Raw genomic sequence first — 16,219 nt, 5'->3', positions numbered from 1 at the left:
AATCCACATTTTAACGTTATAAAAGTTTCAAATTCCTAATTTAATAAGGCAATATCACAAAAAAATCCTCAATTTCTCCTATTGAGAGAATTGTGACATTTACACTAGATATCCCCTCTTCACTAATCCATTTACCAACCATACAAGTATGAAATTTAATGTTCTTGTTGTTTTATAAGCAAAGCCACATTAAGCTATCTGTGTCCACCACAGGGAATCAAACCCTGGAGTTTAGCATAGACTTAATTCTGTCTCACCAGGTGTCAAAATTTAATGCAAGTTGCTCTTTATGGTATTGTTATCACCCAGGGACAACATAAATTTTATATCCTTCAATCTTATTTGGGTATAGATTCAATAAATAGAAAATCAAATCCTTCTTGCCAGGCCCACCAGTCATATCCTCTCTTTCAGAACTTGCCAACAGTTCTCTCTGATGTTCAATACTATATTAATTATAATGGCAAGGTTTTAATCTATCAAGTAACATATTGTGTTACACCGTATTTTGTACAGAGAATTGTCTATTTTCTTTCAAATTTAAACTTTATTTCCACAGGAAACACACTGATGAGCTTAACTACGTTTTTAATGGCTCTTATTGCAGTGTTAGAAAGCTACAACAATTTGGATAGTTATGGGACATTGTCTGCATTCTTTGGTGCACTATTCAATTAGAAAAATTTAGTACAGCAATACCACTATCAACAGCAAAGTACTAATAAGTACTTTAATTCTTACTTTTCATGTGTATTCTTTAATTATTATTATTATAAAAGTACTAAAATGTAAAAATGAGAAATACGATAGTTTAAAATAGGCAAAATAAAGAATTATAATAATTATAATAAAAAATTCTCATGAGTAGCTTATGAGTTATATAACTTAAGGTAACAAGAGTTCCACACTTGCCAACTGATTTACAAAATTTATGGCAAGAATATTAATTTATACAAGAGCAATTAATAAAATTTAAGTGTAAACAGATGTATACTATTATGAGTTTAAAGCTATTTAGGATAAACAAATGTTTATATTATTTATGTTACAATATGAAGTCATTCTAGAAATAAAAAAAATTTAATTTATAAATGTTTAGTGATGAGAAGGATGATCAAATTGACCAACACTGTATATAGAGATAGGGTAGAGAAAATAACATATACAATACAAAGGTTTACTAAAAAATAATGTTTTATAATTATATTGGAGATTTTAAGAGATTAAAATTTTTCAGAATTTTAAATCTTAATATGAAATTCAATTTGCACTCAGAGCAACAAAACTACTCTATATATTCAAAGACTAATCTTTATTAAAAATACTTTAAAGAGTAGAAAGATTGTTGATGGTCATCTAATACACAAGAACATAATTTTGAAATAACAAACTATACTTCTCCAATAAAACCAAATTCATTAGTTACACTGAAACATCATAAATACTTAATTTTGCAAAATAAAAAAAAATGCTGCTCTAGAAGCAACACTTTGCATGTACATACAAAATCTTGCCTAATGTCAATGAAGTCTTTTCCATATTTTTCAAGTGCTTCTTCAAAGAGATTTGCCTCAGAGGCTGACCACTCTTCCATTTCATCTCGACAAAGTATAGGACCTTTTGGTGTGACTAGGCTGGAGATTGCATTTGCAATATCATAATTGTGTTGGTGTAAAATGTCCATAGCGTGAAACTAGAAAACACAAACATTTCTTTTTGTAAGTTTTCTCAAGAAACAGGAAATAAAGTGTTGTAATTAGATCTTGACACATTTCACCAAAATTATGCTTAACCACATTCACAAATTTTGAAAACTTCCCTACGTTAAACATAAGTTACTTCAAAAAGAACTTTTTTTCAAATCTTGTATACGCTGTTGTTTATTCAGCTTCCAAAGATAGCTCCACAAGACTAATTTGTTGTTTATTCTGAAAGGAAACATGAATACTGATGATTTCTGCAAGAGATCAATACCAGGATATGCATCTCCAAAACAAGTGGAGCTGAAAATTTCATGAAGTTTTACAGCTAGATACGTATTCTTCAAATTTCTCTACAATACTTTCTTATACAAGATTCACTAAAAAGGACTTGGCATGCATATGGAGTTAATGTTAATTGTGATCAGAAAAATATGTATAAATACACCACTCTATGTTATATACATATAGATTTATACAATTTTTCTTGAACATTAAGCACAGTAGTATCTATAAAAATGACTATTATTGCAGCAGCCATTTTGTTCTGTTTATCTGCTGTAAAGATTACAAGATCCTCTGGATTTTAAAACCAGGTGGAACAACAAAGTATAAAGTTAAGAAGAATCCTCACCAAGGTGATGTCACGGGATGCTGCTGCTGCACTCATATGGAGACTTGGCTGTTTTACAGAACTTGAACAATCCAGAGCTCTAGCAAATGTACCTATAGACCTGTAATGTACAGCTAATTTCATATTTAATCTGCAGTAACATAAAATGTTAGAATAATGGAGGCTTGTTAATATGGATTATTATTTTAATTGGGTATTAGTATATATTACACCTAACTAACATGATGTCAGATTACAGTGAAATGATTGTTATCACAAGTTTAATACACCAACTTCTCACTCAATTACACTCTGCAAACATCTCAGGAGTAATAGATAAAGAAATAATTAATAAACATGAAACACCAGCTATAAAAATTAAATATATTTCTAATTTTCAGCACATCTAAACAGAAAAATATGTAATGTGACTGTGACAATGTTAACCTCTACGAAAAGAAGATACTAGCTGAATTTAATAACATCATTTAATCAAGTTAGACATAAACATAAGTCAAGTGATCAAAGTTGAATTACATAAGCTATAAGCTATGCTTCTATAAATTACAAAATATATAACGTATTCCTCGGATCACCTTCACACAGTTTCCATGAGAATGATTAAAAAACAGTTTTCTAGCCTGAGAATGATAAATATGGCTCAAATTTGTATCTTGCACTGTAGCAGTTAAAAATCATGTTATTAGTAAGTAAACATTACATGCATGTATGAGCTAATTACTGTAGGAGCTGATCTTGATTTAGGATACTTTCAGATAAGTACACCCAGCATTAAATCACAATGAGGATGAAAAAGAACCTGATTCTTCAATATCTTAATTCTTTTACAGTTTTATTAACGTCATAATGTAAACTTCTTCAGGCACTCAAGTTTCTATAGCCCAAGCTTAACCAGTACATAAAAATAGAAATTTCTTGCAGTGAAATACCAAAAAATGATTTGTTGGCAGTAAGTTTACTAAAATTCTCATTGTTTTGTATATAAAAACATAACCTTAAATCATCTCAACCCACTGGGTTCTAAAATTAAGTTAATTATTACAGCCAAGTTTTTATTATTTTTGGCAACAGCTATTCTGTCGAAAACTTACCTACAGATAATAAGAAACTGGTCTATTTGTCTATCTGTTAAGTTATGATGAGGTGTGTAAACTAAGGTTTCAAGATCTTCCAAATTCCTGCCATCACCTTCACCTAGAGATATGAAATATTGTTTGTCAAATGCAGAACAAAAAAATCTAATTCAAATTACTTTATATTCCTCACTTGAATTATTCTACAGAGTAAAACTGTTTAGACTTTTAAATTGCTAACTGCAGTTAAAACCAAGAACCTTTGTTAATTTACATTCTCAAATAAAATTATTTTTATTGCATAAACTGAAAAAAGGATTGTTTTTAACAGTATTTATTTAAAAGTTTACACATCTATGAAGAATTTTATCGACACTCTTAATTCACATAGCTGAAAAGATAAAATATTTTTGTATTTTCAGATTCATTATTAAGTATCTGGATTGCTTCTTTACTTCACTAAAAACTTAGTGCTTTGCCCCAGCCTTTTACTGAATCCCAATTACGACAGAAGTTACACAAGTGAAATATCATTAAAAAAATGGCTTTGGAAATAAAAGTAAGTATGATCTTGACCAAACAGTGTTGAATCACGACTGCCGAGAGGAGCAATACTGAAAAATAACAAGTTTCTTCAAGATAAAACTACCACTTTGACAAGCTATTTTGACTCAACTTTATACTCTTTACAGCCACATAAAAGTAGCATCCAGATTTTAAAGTGAAATTAAAATAACCTCCACCAGACTTTCAGCTCTTATTTTGGATAACTTCTCAAGTAAATACATATTTGTCTTCTTTGGTCTTTCAAACTTCCTCAGTTGGGCCACATGTGATCAACTGGTTAACATGCCAAGATCTGGCAAATAAGGTCAAATGTTTGAGCCATAAAATGCCATTGAACATGCTCCATTCTGAGGTATAAACTATGACAGTCCTACTATATAGTTACAGGTAACCACCTGAGCAGTAGTCGCTGCTGATTGGTTGCATTCCTTCCAGTCAACAGTACCAAATTATGAATGATTACACCTGAACATTAGAAGTTTCTGACCTGACCATTTAGTTCACTTGTTGAACAAAGTGTTATTCAGAAAAAAAACTTACAGTTTTAACTTTCTTTCCACCTTTCACCATTGCCCACTTTAGAGACAATACTGCAGAATGCATTACGGTATATATTTGAACAGTAAGTTTGGGATTAATTTTTATCCACACACACATTCCTCACAAATGGCACAACATCTTGCAACCCTGTTAGTTCAGATATTTTCATGATCTTTATCTGATATGGGAAGGAGGATATGGCTTAGAATACTTTTGACTTTTATTCTTCAGTTAAAAAATTAATTTAAAATACAATAACTTACCTCTACCACTACTTATTGTGTATAACTAGTACATATACATGGAGAAAGGACCAGAAAAAGTAAAGAGTGAAATTCACTTCCAATTAATGATAGTAAGCAAAAGCTTAATAAACTAGACTATAAAAATAAATATGCACCACTGTACCATGGGCTCAGTCAATCATACCAGCTACGTGACCTTTTTGTACTCATGTCAAGTCTTAAAAGAGTGAATACTTTTAACATTCAATATAGTGTATATTTCTTCACATAATTTGACAGTTTTTCACATACAAAAATAATGTCTCAGTGAAGTATATTTAATACAGTATTTGGTTTGCAAAATCTGCATGCAAAGTAATTTGTATATTAAAGTTAAAAATACTTTTCTTCATTTCAAACACTTCAACCTTCCCTTGTGTAATTCCCTAAAACCTCCTAAATGCATTTCAAACACTTTTTCCAGTAAAATTTTATAGCTTATTTATTATTTTCTCTTGCCTATCTCTAAACAGAATCAGTCAATTTGACTGACCTCATAACCACACAAAAAAAAATGAAATAGATCTAAAGTACCTTTTTTTTCTAGAATGATTTCAAATTGTGACACAAAATTACATTCATTTATTCTATGTAACTCTAAGTTTATAACACTATATGTCTATTTACAATTAAATTTTATTATCCTATTGCCCTATAAACCATATCTAACTACTACATGTACCATTATAATTTGTAAATCCCTTAATGAACACATAGCTCACTTTATATTAACAAATTACATAATCCACAAGCAATTATAAACTCCTTCTGCATGTGCCTCATGAAACATTTTTTATTATAATACCATAATTTATTTTACCTAATTTAATCTTAACAAACCTAAAAGGATCCCCATTTTTACATTTTAGTTACCTTTATAATTACACAAAGAATTGACATAAAAAACAAGAAAAAATACACAATCTTACTTTTTGTTGCTATCGAATGTTGGACAGAATTAACCTTAATATTATATACTAATGAAAGTCATTCACTTAATTTTTATTTAATTAAATAATACACCAAACAAAATATAATAATAACATGCAAAAAGTAAACAAATGCAATTACCTCTCAAACTTTTTTTGACTTTAACTATATGTACAAATTTATCCAAGCTAGGCATCAGTTTTCTCAAGGGAACAATGTTGATTCTCAAAGTGCAATCAACATTCAACTATTCAGAATGTTATAAAATATGTCATTTGATAAATCAAAACCTTGATCTTCTATTGGATAAAGGTAATATATTATTAAATGTAAGATAGAACTATTAATAAATCCCAAAATAGAGGATGTATACACCCTTGTGCAAATTAATTCAAACAAGACGGAAAATTACGATTTTTTTCAATTTTTTGCGTTTTATTTCTGATAACCCAAAAATTACTCACAAGTTAATACATGACATGACTGCCTTTATTTTTTAGAAGATCATTAATCCACTTTGGCATCGAGTCCACGAGTTGACTGCAATCTTTACTAATTTTTGGATTGCAGTCAACACCTCAATTATGGCCTCAATTAGCTTATCTTTCATAGTACAGTCTTTTCCCCGAAGTCTTTCTTTACAAATTGCCCAAAGATTTTCAATGGGATTTAAGTCTGGAGAGTTTCCAGACCAGTCCATCACCTTTATTCGTGTTGTAGTCACAAAATTCTTCATAAGTTTCCATGTGTGGCACAGAGCCATATCTTGCTGGCAAATGCCAGATCCATCTGGAAATCTCTCTTTCAATTCTGGAATGATGTGAGATTCTCAAAGTTTCTCACCTGGACATCTGCAAACATGCAGACTTCTTTGACCCTGTACGAAGAAATGAGTCTTGTCACTGAATAACACCTTCCTCCATTGTTCTTGTATTTCAGACCCCATTGATACCGTTTGTTCTTCATTGAGTTGGTAAGAAGTTGTTTTTTGACTGGTCTCCTTGCCCTTCTAATGCCATTTTGAATGACATAATATTCCTCAAAATTTCATCATATATCTCAAAAATAGATCGACTGTACTGCAAAACACAGCTAATGATGCTGTCTGTGTGAAAAAAATTACAATTAAAGGAAATCAGCAGGTCCAGCGAGCCTACACCGACCACCATGCTGAAAATATTGTAAAATGACCATTTGTTTCAATTAATTTGCACAAGAGTTTAGGTGGGTGAGGTAGAAAGAGTTTGATTTTCTATTTGATAGCTCTGTAACCAAACAAAATTTAATAATATAAAAAATATGGTTTGTTGGAGAAATGATGATTTTATAGTGAGTAATTTACATTTAATTTAGTACTTTTTCAAAGGATGGTGAATAAAATAGAGAAGACAAGATGCCTAGAGAAAATATGACGTGGCGTCACACTATCAGAAATTCGGGATATTTTAAAATATTGCCCCATAGAATTAGGAATTTAAAACTGATATACTATTACACTATGGATTATGAGCTATAACTTTATACTATTCTAGCTGGAATAACATAAAACAGAAAGTAATTTAATAAAGTTTTGTATGTAAGATGTTAAAAAAACCTTGTGCAATATGATTTAAGGAATGCCCATGTCAAAGCATGCGGAGCAAAGTGATTAGTGTTAGATGTTCATGAAACCAGAAATCAAAATAAAATGCTTCAATCCAAAATATAACAAATGGGTTTCAGGGACAATATCAGGAATTAGAGTATAAGAATTTATGCTGGATGCTGTTTCAAAGAATGAAATCAGAACCTCACATATTAGACAGTCATCAAGAGAAATGGGTAATGAAAAATAGAGGTCAATGCTAAACACCAACTGTTAGAAAACAAAAGAAGTCATATATAATGGTAAAAATTAAGTAATTTACTCCAGCAATTGTCAAGGGTAGCACCTGAGAGAAGTAAAATCAGACATTACTTAAAGATTTATCAATGAATGTTCATAAAAATAGCACAAGAAAAACCTATTTTTGAGATATCGCACTGAGAATATGTAACGTAAGAATAATAAAAAAATTTGGGTACCAATACATTAAAAGATGAATTAAAAAACAGGCAGGGATAGATATAATCCATTTTCAAAAAGCACTGGCCCATTCAGTGTAGATAATACAAGATTTTAGCAGTGTCTGTGTTCTAGCAACAAACAGATTCAAACAGTACACATGTGAAACACTTTATAACCGTGTTTTTTGGTTGTTTGTGCTGTCTGAATTTTAGATCCTAGGAAGCATGCTACTTTGCTGTGGATGCTGATCAAAGCTGTTTTTGGCATGAGCCTATCATAGCTATCCTACAACATATGTGACAACTTGGGAGCTCAATAGATTATTATTACAATTATTAACTCTTTTCATATGGGAAAAGTGGATTGCAACTAATTCATAACCACCAAAGTAACCACCAAAGTAGTCATATTATAAACTTTGATAATGTAGGAGTATCTTTACAAAATTTCTCAGACTATAAGTTAGTATTATATGTCTTTGACTTTTAATCAGACTTTTAATAAAGTATTCTTATTACAAAATTTTGGGTTATGATTAAAAGATGTTTTTCTTTATCACAAAAATGTCAGATTTTCTTTACATAGTCTCTAAAATCTTCTTCACAAATACCAAATGTTTTTTAATAGAAAAACTTCAAATTTTGTTATTATCTGTAACTTAGCTCTATACAGAGTTGGTTGATTTGACCAACCTCGTAACCACCATAAATAATTAAAAAATAGGTCTAATCCCTCTTTCCTTTCTAGAATGACTGCAAACTGTAACAGTAAGCCATAACTGTGTATCATAAATAGTTTAAAGCTCATAACACTATACATATATTTATAGTTAATTTTATTGTTTTATTAACCTTTGAAATGTGCCAAACTAATCATTCCTCCACACAAGTTGTAACTCACTCAGTGAGTGTGCAGCTCATGCTGCTATACTGAATTACACAACCCATGAGTTGCTCACAAACTTACCTACTGAACATTTCTTTTCATTATCTTACCTGAAAAGTTTCTATTTTCTTTACATTTTAGTTACTTTTATAATAATGAATAAAGATTATTCATGGAAAACAAAAACATAGTACTTACCTATTTCCTTGTGTTTTTTGTTGACTATCTATGAAAATTAAGATTACTTTTATTATAGTAATAGTAACCTAAATAATTCATTTAATTAAATAATGAATTTAAACACAGAGTACAGTAACATGTAAAAGCAAACAATATTCTACACTATCCTAATGCAGCTAAACTCAAGGTATCTCTTGTAGGAATAAAGTTTCCAACTACATGCAAAATATGCAATTCTCTATACAGAAAAAGATGTAATACATGGCATTTGGTAGATTAAATCTCTGGCTTTCTTTTGGTTATAAATAATAATATTAAACATCAAAGAGAACTACTCACAATTTCTGAAAGTGAGGATGTAACATGTGTGTGACAAGTGGGTCTGATTTTCTAGTTTATGACTAGCAAGATTGAAGGTTATAACAATTATGCTTTGTCTAAGTAATAACTATATTATAATGAGTAATTTATGTTAAAAGTTATGCTAAAATCTGTACTTTCAGAGGAGTGGTAAATAAATTAAGAGAATGGACATAACCGAAAGATCAGATGTCACAATTCTCATACAAAGTGACGTCACTGATTTTTTTTTTAATTTCCTTTTATAAGTGACAACTTAAAACATACAAAATATTAAAATAGGATTTATTAATTATGTTTTGATGACAAGTTTATTCATATCCATTAATTAATTAATAGTAATTAGTAAACAGTTTAGCTTCATTAATGAAACTGATTTAAACATAATTTTCAGATTTTCAATGGGATATCAGGAATCATGTCAATAGTAGTATCTGGTACAGTATGTGATGAACATTAAAGTATACAAATATTAAAAGAGAAGGCCAGCAAAAGCATACACAAACTTGGTTTCAAGACTAATGTAGTACAGTACAGTGATACCTCTTGTATCACATTCATTAAGGTCAACATAAAGAAGGAAAGGGAAATGGAGTGAAAAATGAAGAGCCAATATATAAAATCACAAATAAATACACACACTACTTGAAAGTCAGTTCACAGTAAGAGATGTCTCTTATTTCTCAGAAATGGCCAACATAGGTTGTAAAATCAGTAGAAATAGAAAATGTAGTTTAAAATACTTCTGTGCATCCAAAACTACATCCTTGTGAAATACAAACACATGAAAATTAAATAATAATAGCTAAAACCTCATCTTTCATGCAACTTCACCTGATATAAAGATGGACACAGTTTTCTCCAAACAAAGTTCACAACCAATATCTTACAAATCAGGTTGATATAGGGAATGCAAGAACAATCTACCCAAACAACAGTAACTAAATGTTAAATGTTCATGGGTAAAATCTTTATCCATCAAAACCCAAGATGGAATGATTCAAAAGAGTTATAGGGTATAATTCACTAAAAGAGAAAGGCAACAGTTATAATTTAGAATGACAGTGATGAACTTCTTTATGGAACAAACTACATACTACACACAACTTTCCAATACTGAGTCATCACACATTACAATAACTAGATATTTTATTTAAGATGTTTTTTTCTTGGAAAGATTTTGACAGCTTATGTGGTGCATGACATACAAGTGCTGAAGGTACAAAATATCTATAAACATAGTCAAATTGTTATATATATGTCTTCACTGGTACAGTTTTAAAGGTATTTAGATTTTTAATATCTAGTTATAATCTAAATTTAAATTCTCAAATTTACAAAAACTTAGATGAAGGAGCTTCCCCTCATGCCATATGGAGAAAAAAGCTCTGCACACTCAATGTTTTGTCATAGAACACTTCCATAGCATTTTAATTGATATACAATTTAAAATGAATTTTCAGTATGACAAAGAATGCTTGCCTCCAAAAAAAACAACCAATAAAAACAGTAAAAGGTTCCTAGATCTATGGTTTATTATTAACAAGTCTTCTGAAATTCTGGTTAGATTTTCTGTTCATTCCTACAGGATCTAACTCTCCCATGAAACTACAAATTATTGCTTATACCACTATTTACTATACAAAAGCATAAATAGTTAAATACTCTGTCTCCTTTCCAAACAAGACATGGATTAATACATTCTCAGGAGATTATGGTTGTTTACAAAATATAAACCTTTGTTTTGGGTTAAACAGAAAAACCGTAAAAACAACAAAAAACTCATAACTGCTTTATTTACAGGTGAGACTAGGAGCTGTTTGAATACTTAACATTTTTTTGTTTGTAAATTATACTAAATGTGTGTTAAATGACAAAATATCATATTTTTAACTTCTTGAGAATAAAAATATTGCTGAAATAAGTCAGAATTATTATTTATGCTTAATTTTTAATGCAATATGCAGGTGTGCAATTGACACCTGAAACATGCTCAACATTCTAGAGAGGGTTAAAAGAGCAACTAAACAGGCAAAACTTATTTGTAAGAACTGGCAAAAACTCAATAATCTAAAGAGTTTGATAACAAGGAATGAACCAATGCCTACTTAAATTCTAGAGCTAAAGTAGCTAAAACAATAATGGTTAGTACACAAGGAAACCTTGTTTAGAGTAAAAATACCTTCTGGGAGTAATGGAGTTATGTCTGCTTGATACCTTGATCCAACTCTGATCTCTCCCTTGTCTGCTAAAAGTGTCTTCTGTTGAGGGTCAAACACTAATGTGTAGAAGAAGGCATCCTGCAAAAAGCAAAAGCAACATCAAACAATCATATAATAAAGAAAACTGTAAATGTCAATCAGTAAGAGGCATAAGAAAGGACAGCACAACCATCAGTAAGATGAATAAAAATAAGAAAATTTACAAACAGTAAACTGAACAATAAAGTAAAAAAAAAAAACAAGTAAAATGCCAAAATCTAAAAAAGAAGATATATCAAACAGTAAACTGTATCATTATACCATTCACATACTTACCAAGACAAGGTATTCACAAACTTTTCCTTAACATTTTAGGAATGTATAGACTAGTTTTAAAGATATAAATTATATATATTGATTTCACTTTTTTTGTTGTTGTCGTTGATGATACCAAGACCTTTTAGTTTGGTAAATTGACACCAAGTAAAATTGTGATCTAGTGAGTTTCAAATTGGCCAGATACAAAATAATGTAAACTACATTAATCCAAAACACACTGTTTAATTATGTATCTCAGAATGGCTACTGTGAATATTAACACCTTTATTCATATGCAGATAATGCTTTGACATTCCTAGGTCGAAACATTGTTATCTGCTTTTCAGTAAAAGTGTTAATACCAATACCAGCCATTCTAAGATATATTTTTATTTCAAGTGTTTCTCATCATTAATGGACACTGTTTAATTCATGTGCATCCCATTCTATTTGCTTCTTATAATTATCTGTTTAACTCTACCAAGACAGGTCTTCCTATGGTCACAGGTCAAAAGCCATGTTGTCACATTAATAAGACTTCAAAAGTTTACTATTTTATGAATGTATATAAAATTTTTGAATCAAATTAGATAGTAATTCAAATGTTCATATTATGCATTAATTTATTTTTTAATTTAAAAGTACACATTATAAAAAAAAACACCTAAATAGCAATTTTTATGTATTATGTGATATGATGGATGCAGCATTGGTTCAAGTGAGATGTTTACATGTCCAAATACAAAAACCTATAGTTTCTTACAAATTAAGAACTCAAACTAATGATATTGACAAGCTAGAATATAAAATAAGAACCTCCTTTCTTTTCTACTTGCTGAGATAAACAGATTTAGTGAATCAAACACAATAGCCCTGCTCATCTCTTTTGATGTTTGAAAATGCTTACATAACCTTCTTCTGTCTAAAACAAGAAACTAACCAATCAAAAGCTCAGAATGTCTACCACATGGTTCTCCGAGCCTTTGTAAAATATTTACATTGAAACTCATTTCATTTCATAACAGATTCCAAGTGGTAAGACATAACTGAGCTCAAGAATTTTTTTTTTGTTCTTCTGAAATGCATAGAGAAGTATATAATCATTTGTACATTGCTCATAAACTGCATTAAAATTACAACAAAATTAGAAGAAAACATGCAAAAAGCTTAACAGATGAAACTGTTAATACAAATAAACTGAAAATACTGCAAAAATGATGCATTCAAAGAAGAACAACAAAAATGCATTATTCATTATTTTATATTTTTAACTTCTATTTTGGAAACAATAATTTTTACTACAGTTAGTACTAGAACAGAGAAAAGAAGAGATATACTTTAAAATTTTACCAAAAACAAAAAAAGGATAATGTCCATTTAGGAAGCTGAAAACTTATGTACATGAAGCACAAAAACTGCAATGTGAAAATATATATTTTTAATCTTCTAATGAATACCACGTTTTGCTCATACTGAATCAGGGAAGGCTTTATAAATTCAAAGTAAAATATTTAATAAAAATATTTTATTAAAAAATCTTATGTTTCATGTGCAACAGACTTGCAATGTTTATTAAATATTTGTTAAATTTGATAAGGATAGTACATTATACTATGATACATACAATTTAAGGTGGTTAAAAAAATTAAACTACACTTCTTCCTTGATTTGAAAGGCTACATGGCAGTAAATACTAAATAGAGATTTACAGGTATTTATAACATCTTATCATAAAACAGGGTATTAAACAAACAAAATGATTTTAGATTCTATTAGTGACTATAATGACAGCTATTTTCAAGTAACATTTGGGTTTTAATTAATTTGAAACTCCAACTCTTGCTATAATTTCAGATGCTATTTGTTTAATTAAAAACTTACTGATAAAAATGATACTGGCATTATAAAAGCCACTAATATTCCAATGCCAGTTTAACATTGATTGTATGACTGATGTTGATCAACCCCTTGTAGAGCAACAAGTTGGTTCATTTTCTCATGTAAGGAAGATAAAACATTCATATTTTGTAACATACTAATCACCAGTGCCATTAGTCACAAATATTTGATAACAGTAATTAAATGCCCTAGTCATTTCAAAGTGTATAGCTCAAGGTTATCATATATTATTGATTACATGAACATATTTTAGAAAAGCTTGAACACTAACAACTTGAGTTTCAAACATTTGTACAAAATTATTTAAATACTGTATCAACAACTGTCACTTGAATTTTATTAATTGTTGAACAACAGGTGAAGACTGTTTTTGTGTTGGTTCAACAGTTAACTATTTATAAAATGTCCACTACAGCTACAAAACTTTTTCAAAATATTGCCAGTAAAATTTCATTTTTGCAGGTTTTCAAAAAGGCACTTTCAAGTATTTTCAAACACTCATACAAAGCCTGTGTATGAAAAGAAAATACTAAATAGAAGATGTACATTAAACATCTTGAAGTAACAAAAACATATCAAACATTAATCTGAAAAAACCATCCTACACAAAAAAAGACCCTCTGAAGAGATAAAGTACATCACACTCTGAGATTTAGAAGAAATTGTCATGAGGTCATAATTTTAAACATTGTTTTAACAAAATGAGCCATAGAGAATGAAAAACTACATTACACACTAAGTGTGTGAAAGAACCGAAAGAAAGACAAATATTTCCCAAAAAGTAATATGTTGAGTAAACAAATTTCATGTGCAAATGAAAAAAAGAAATAACATTATACAGAATAAAAATAATGTACGCAAGACTAATATACAGTATAAATATCCCATTCATGAAGGAAAATATATCTTTTAAGCTCCTTACTTCTTTATTCAAGTATGAGGCCAATGACTCTGTTTCATTTAACAATGTGACTGTACACTTTCCACGTATATGTGTGGCTGGCAGAGTTTCAACCTGTCTTGACAGAAAAAGTTCTCTATGCTTTAGTAGGTGGCGATCTCTTTCACTCATTAGTTCTATTTCTTGTTCCTGTTCATCATCTAAGGCACCTGGGTTAGGATAATTAATAATTTAGACAAGTTCCACCCATGGACAAAAAAACAGATCAATAACATGTATACAAACCTTACTGAATAGACACTATAATAACACATTCATGGTCACAGAGCAGTGGTGGTATATTTGTAAGGTTTATCAATTTAATCCATACTGATCAAAAGGGAGATAAAACTGAATTCACTATGATGTAGCATTATGTGATATAACATAAATGTAACTCTTATACTGTAATACATAAATTTTGGTTTAAGAAAAAAAAACCAAAAAAATTGTAGAAACAGGCTCAGATTTAACATCATGAAAAATAAGACAACAAAAACAAACCTCTACATATTTAAGCAAACAAGAAAAATATTCATGTGTAAAAAAACATAAAAGTATGAATAAAAGTATAATTTATTAATCACATCACAAAACATGAATTTCATTATTAATTAAAAAGTGGAGCTAGAATGGCTGAAGGTGATAACAGAAAAAAAAGAAAAACATTTCTGTAATAGTTTGTTAAATGGAAGAAAGTACAAATATTATAAAACTAGCTTCTGTTACTACTTTTTATAAATGATATAATACTTTCAGAACTACTCCATTCTATGATTACTTGAAATAAAATATTAAAAACTTTCCATATATGATGTTTAGTATCTTCTGCTTTATCTTTGAAATAAAACTGATGTTTTAATAATTATTAGTACAAAATACACTGAACACATATTTTGTAATAATAAAAATCTTAAACTCGCATCATTAAGATACATGTGCAGATTCATTAAAACAAACAATAAAAAAACTATAAGGCTATATTCAAAAGAATAAATTTAAGAAAAAAAATCTGTTTAACAGCAATTCTAGTTAAACATCATAAAACAACAAATTTGTCTTCCAAATGTTAAATGTTTAGATAATATTATGCAGATTCTAGAATTTAATGATATCATAAATGATACCATTATATTAATACACATATTTGGTAAAGTTTTGTGCATCAACAGTTAAATACACTTACAAAAATTTAAGGAAGATATAAAATTGGTTGGCATACTTTTATCATCCACGTTTTCAGCCAGGCCTAGAATAAGACCATTACACAATTTAAGTTAAGACAAAATACAAAACTTTTATTCCACCCATGAGATTTAACTGTTTCTTTTATTGCTAGATGTAGTTTTTCATTGGACTGTCATTCACAAACAGCAGCCAGCCCTGATAATGTTCATACTATGCAACTACCTGAACTCTAGCAGTAAAAATACAGCTAAATCTTGTGATGGATGCATTTCATAAAGGCATGTATATGTAACAACAAACAATAAAAAAACAGCTATGACACATACAACATTTCTATAACTAAAGATAGATTAATATATAAAGAGTTAACACTTTTAGACAAAAAAAAAATAAACTGTATACATTATGTTTGAGAGTTACTTTTAGATTTAGGAGCAAAGTGACACACAAAAAAGTATTATATGTTTACTTAC

At 29.4% G+C, this 16,219-nt stretch overlaps 1 protein-coding gene across 4 annotated transcripts in view; it reads right to left on the bottom strand.

Moving 5' to 3' along the window:
- LOC143222819 (metastasis-associated protein MTA3-like) overlaps positions 1-16,219 on the bottom strand; it is a 60,115-nt gene that overhangs the window by 18,243 nt on the left and 25,653 nt on the right. For 2 of the 4 annotated variants that reach the window (XM_076449885.1, XM_076449888.1), the window contains 6 exons: positions 15,745-15,807; positions 14,541-14,728; positions 11,383-11,500; positions 3,426-3,528; positions 2,335-2,434; positions 1,505-1,693 (listed from right to left, as the gene is read on the bottom strand). In XM_076449885.1, coding sequence (XP_076306000.1) covers positions 1,505-1,693; positions 2,335-2,434; positions 3,426-3,528; positions 11,383-11,500; positions 14,541-14,728; positions 15,745-15,807 — 761 coding nt within the window. The remainder of the gene's footprint in view (positions 1-1,504; positions 1,694-2,334; positions 2,435-3,425; positions 3,529-11,382; positions 11,501-14,540; positions 14,729-15,744; positions 15,808-16,219) is intronic. The other 2 variants (XM_076449886.1, XM_076449887.1) reach the window with 2 other exon arrangements.

Source organism: Tachypleus tridentatus, chromosome 8, assembly GCF_004210375.1.
Source record: "Tachypleus tridentatus isolate NWPU-2018 chromosome 8, ASM421037v1, whole genome shotgun sequence".
Taxonomy (NCBI): domain Eukaryota; kingdom Metazoa; phylum Arthropoda; class Merostomata; order Xiphosura; family Limulidae; genus Tachypleus; species Tachypleus tridentatus.
This window is presented reverse-complemented; position numbering and strand designations above follow the sequence as displayed.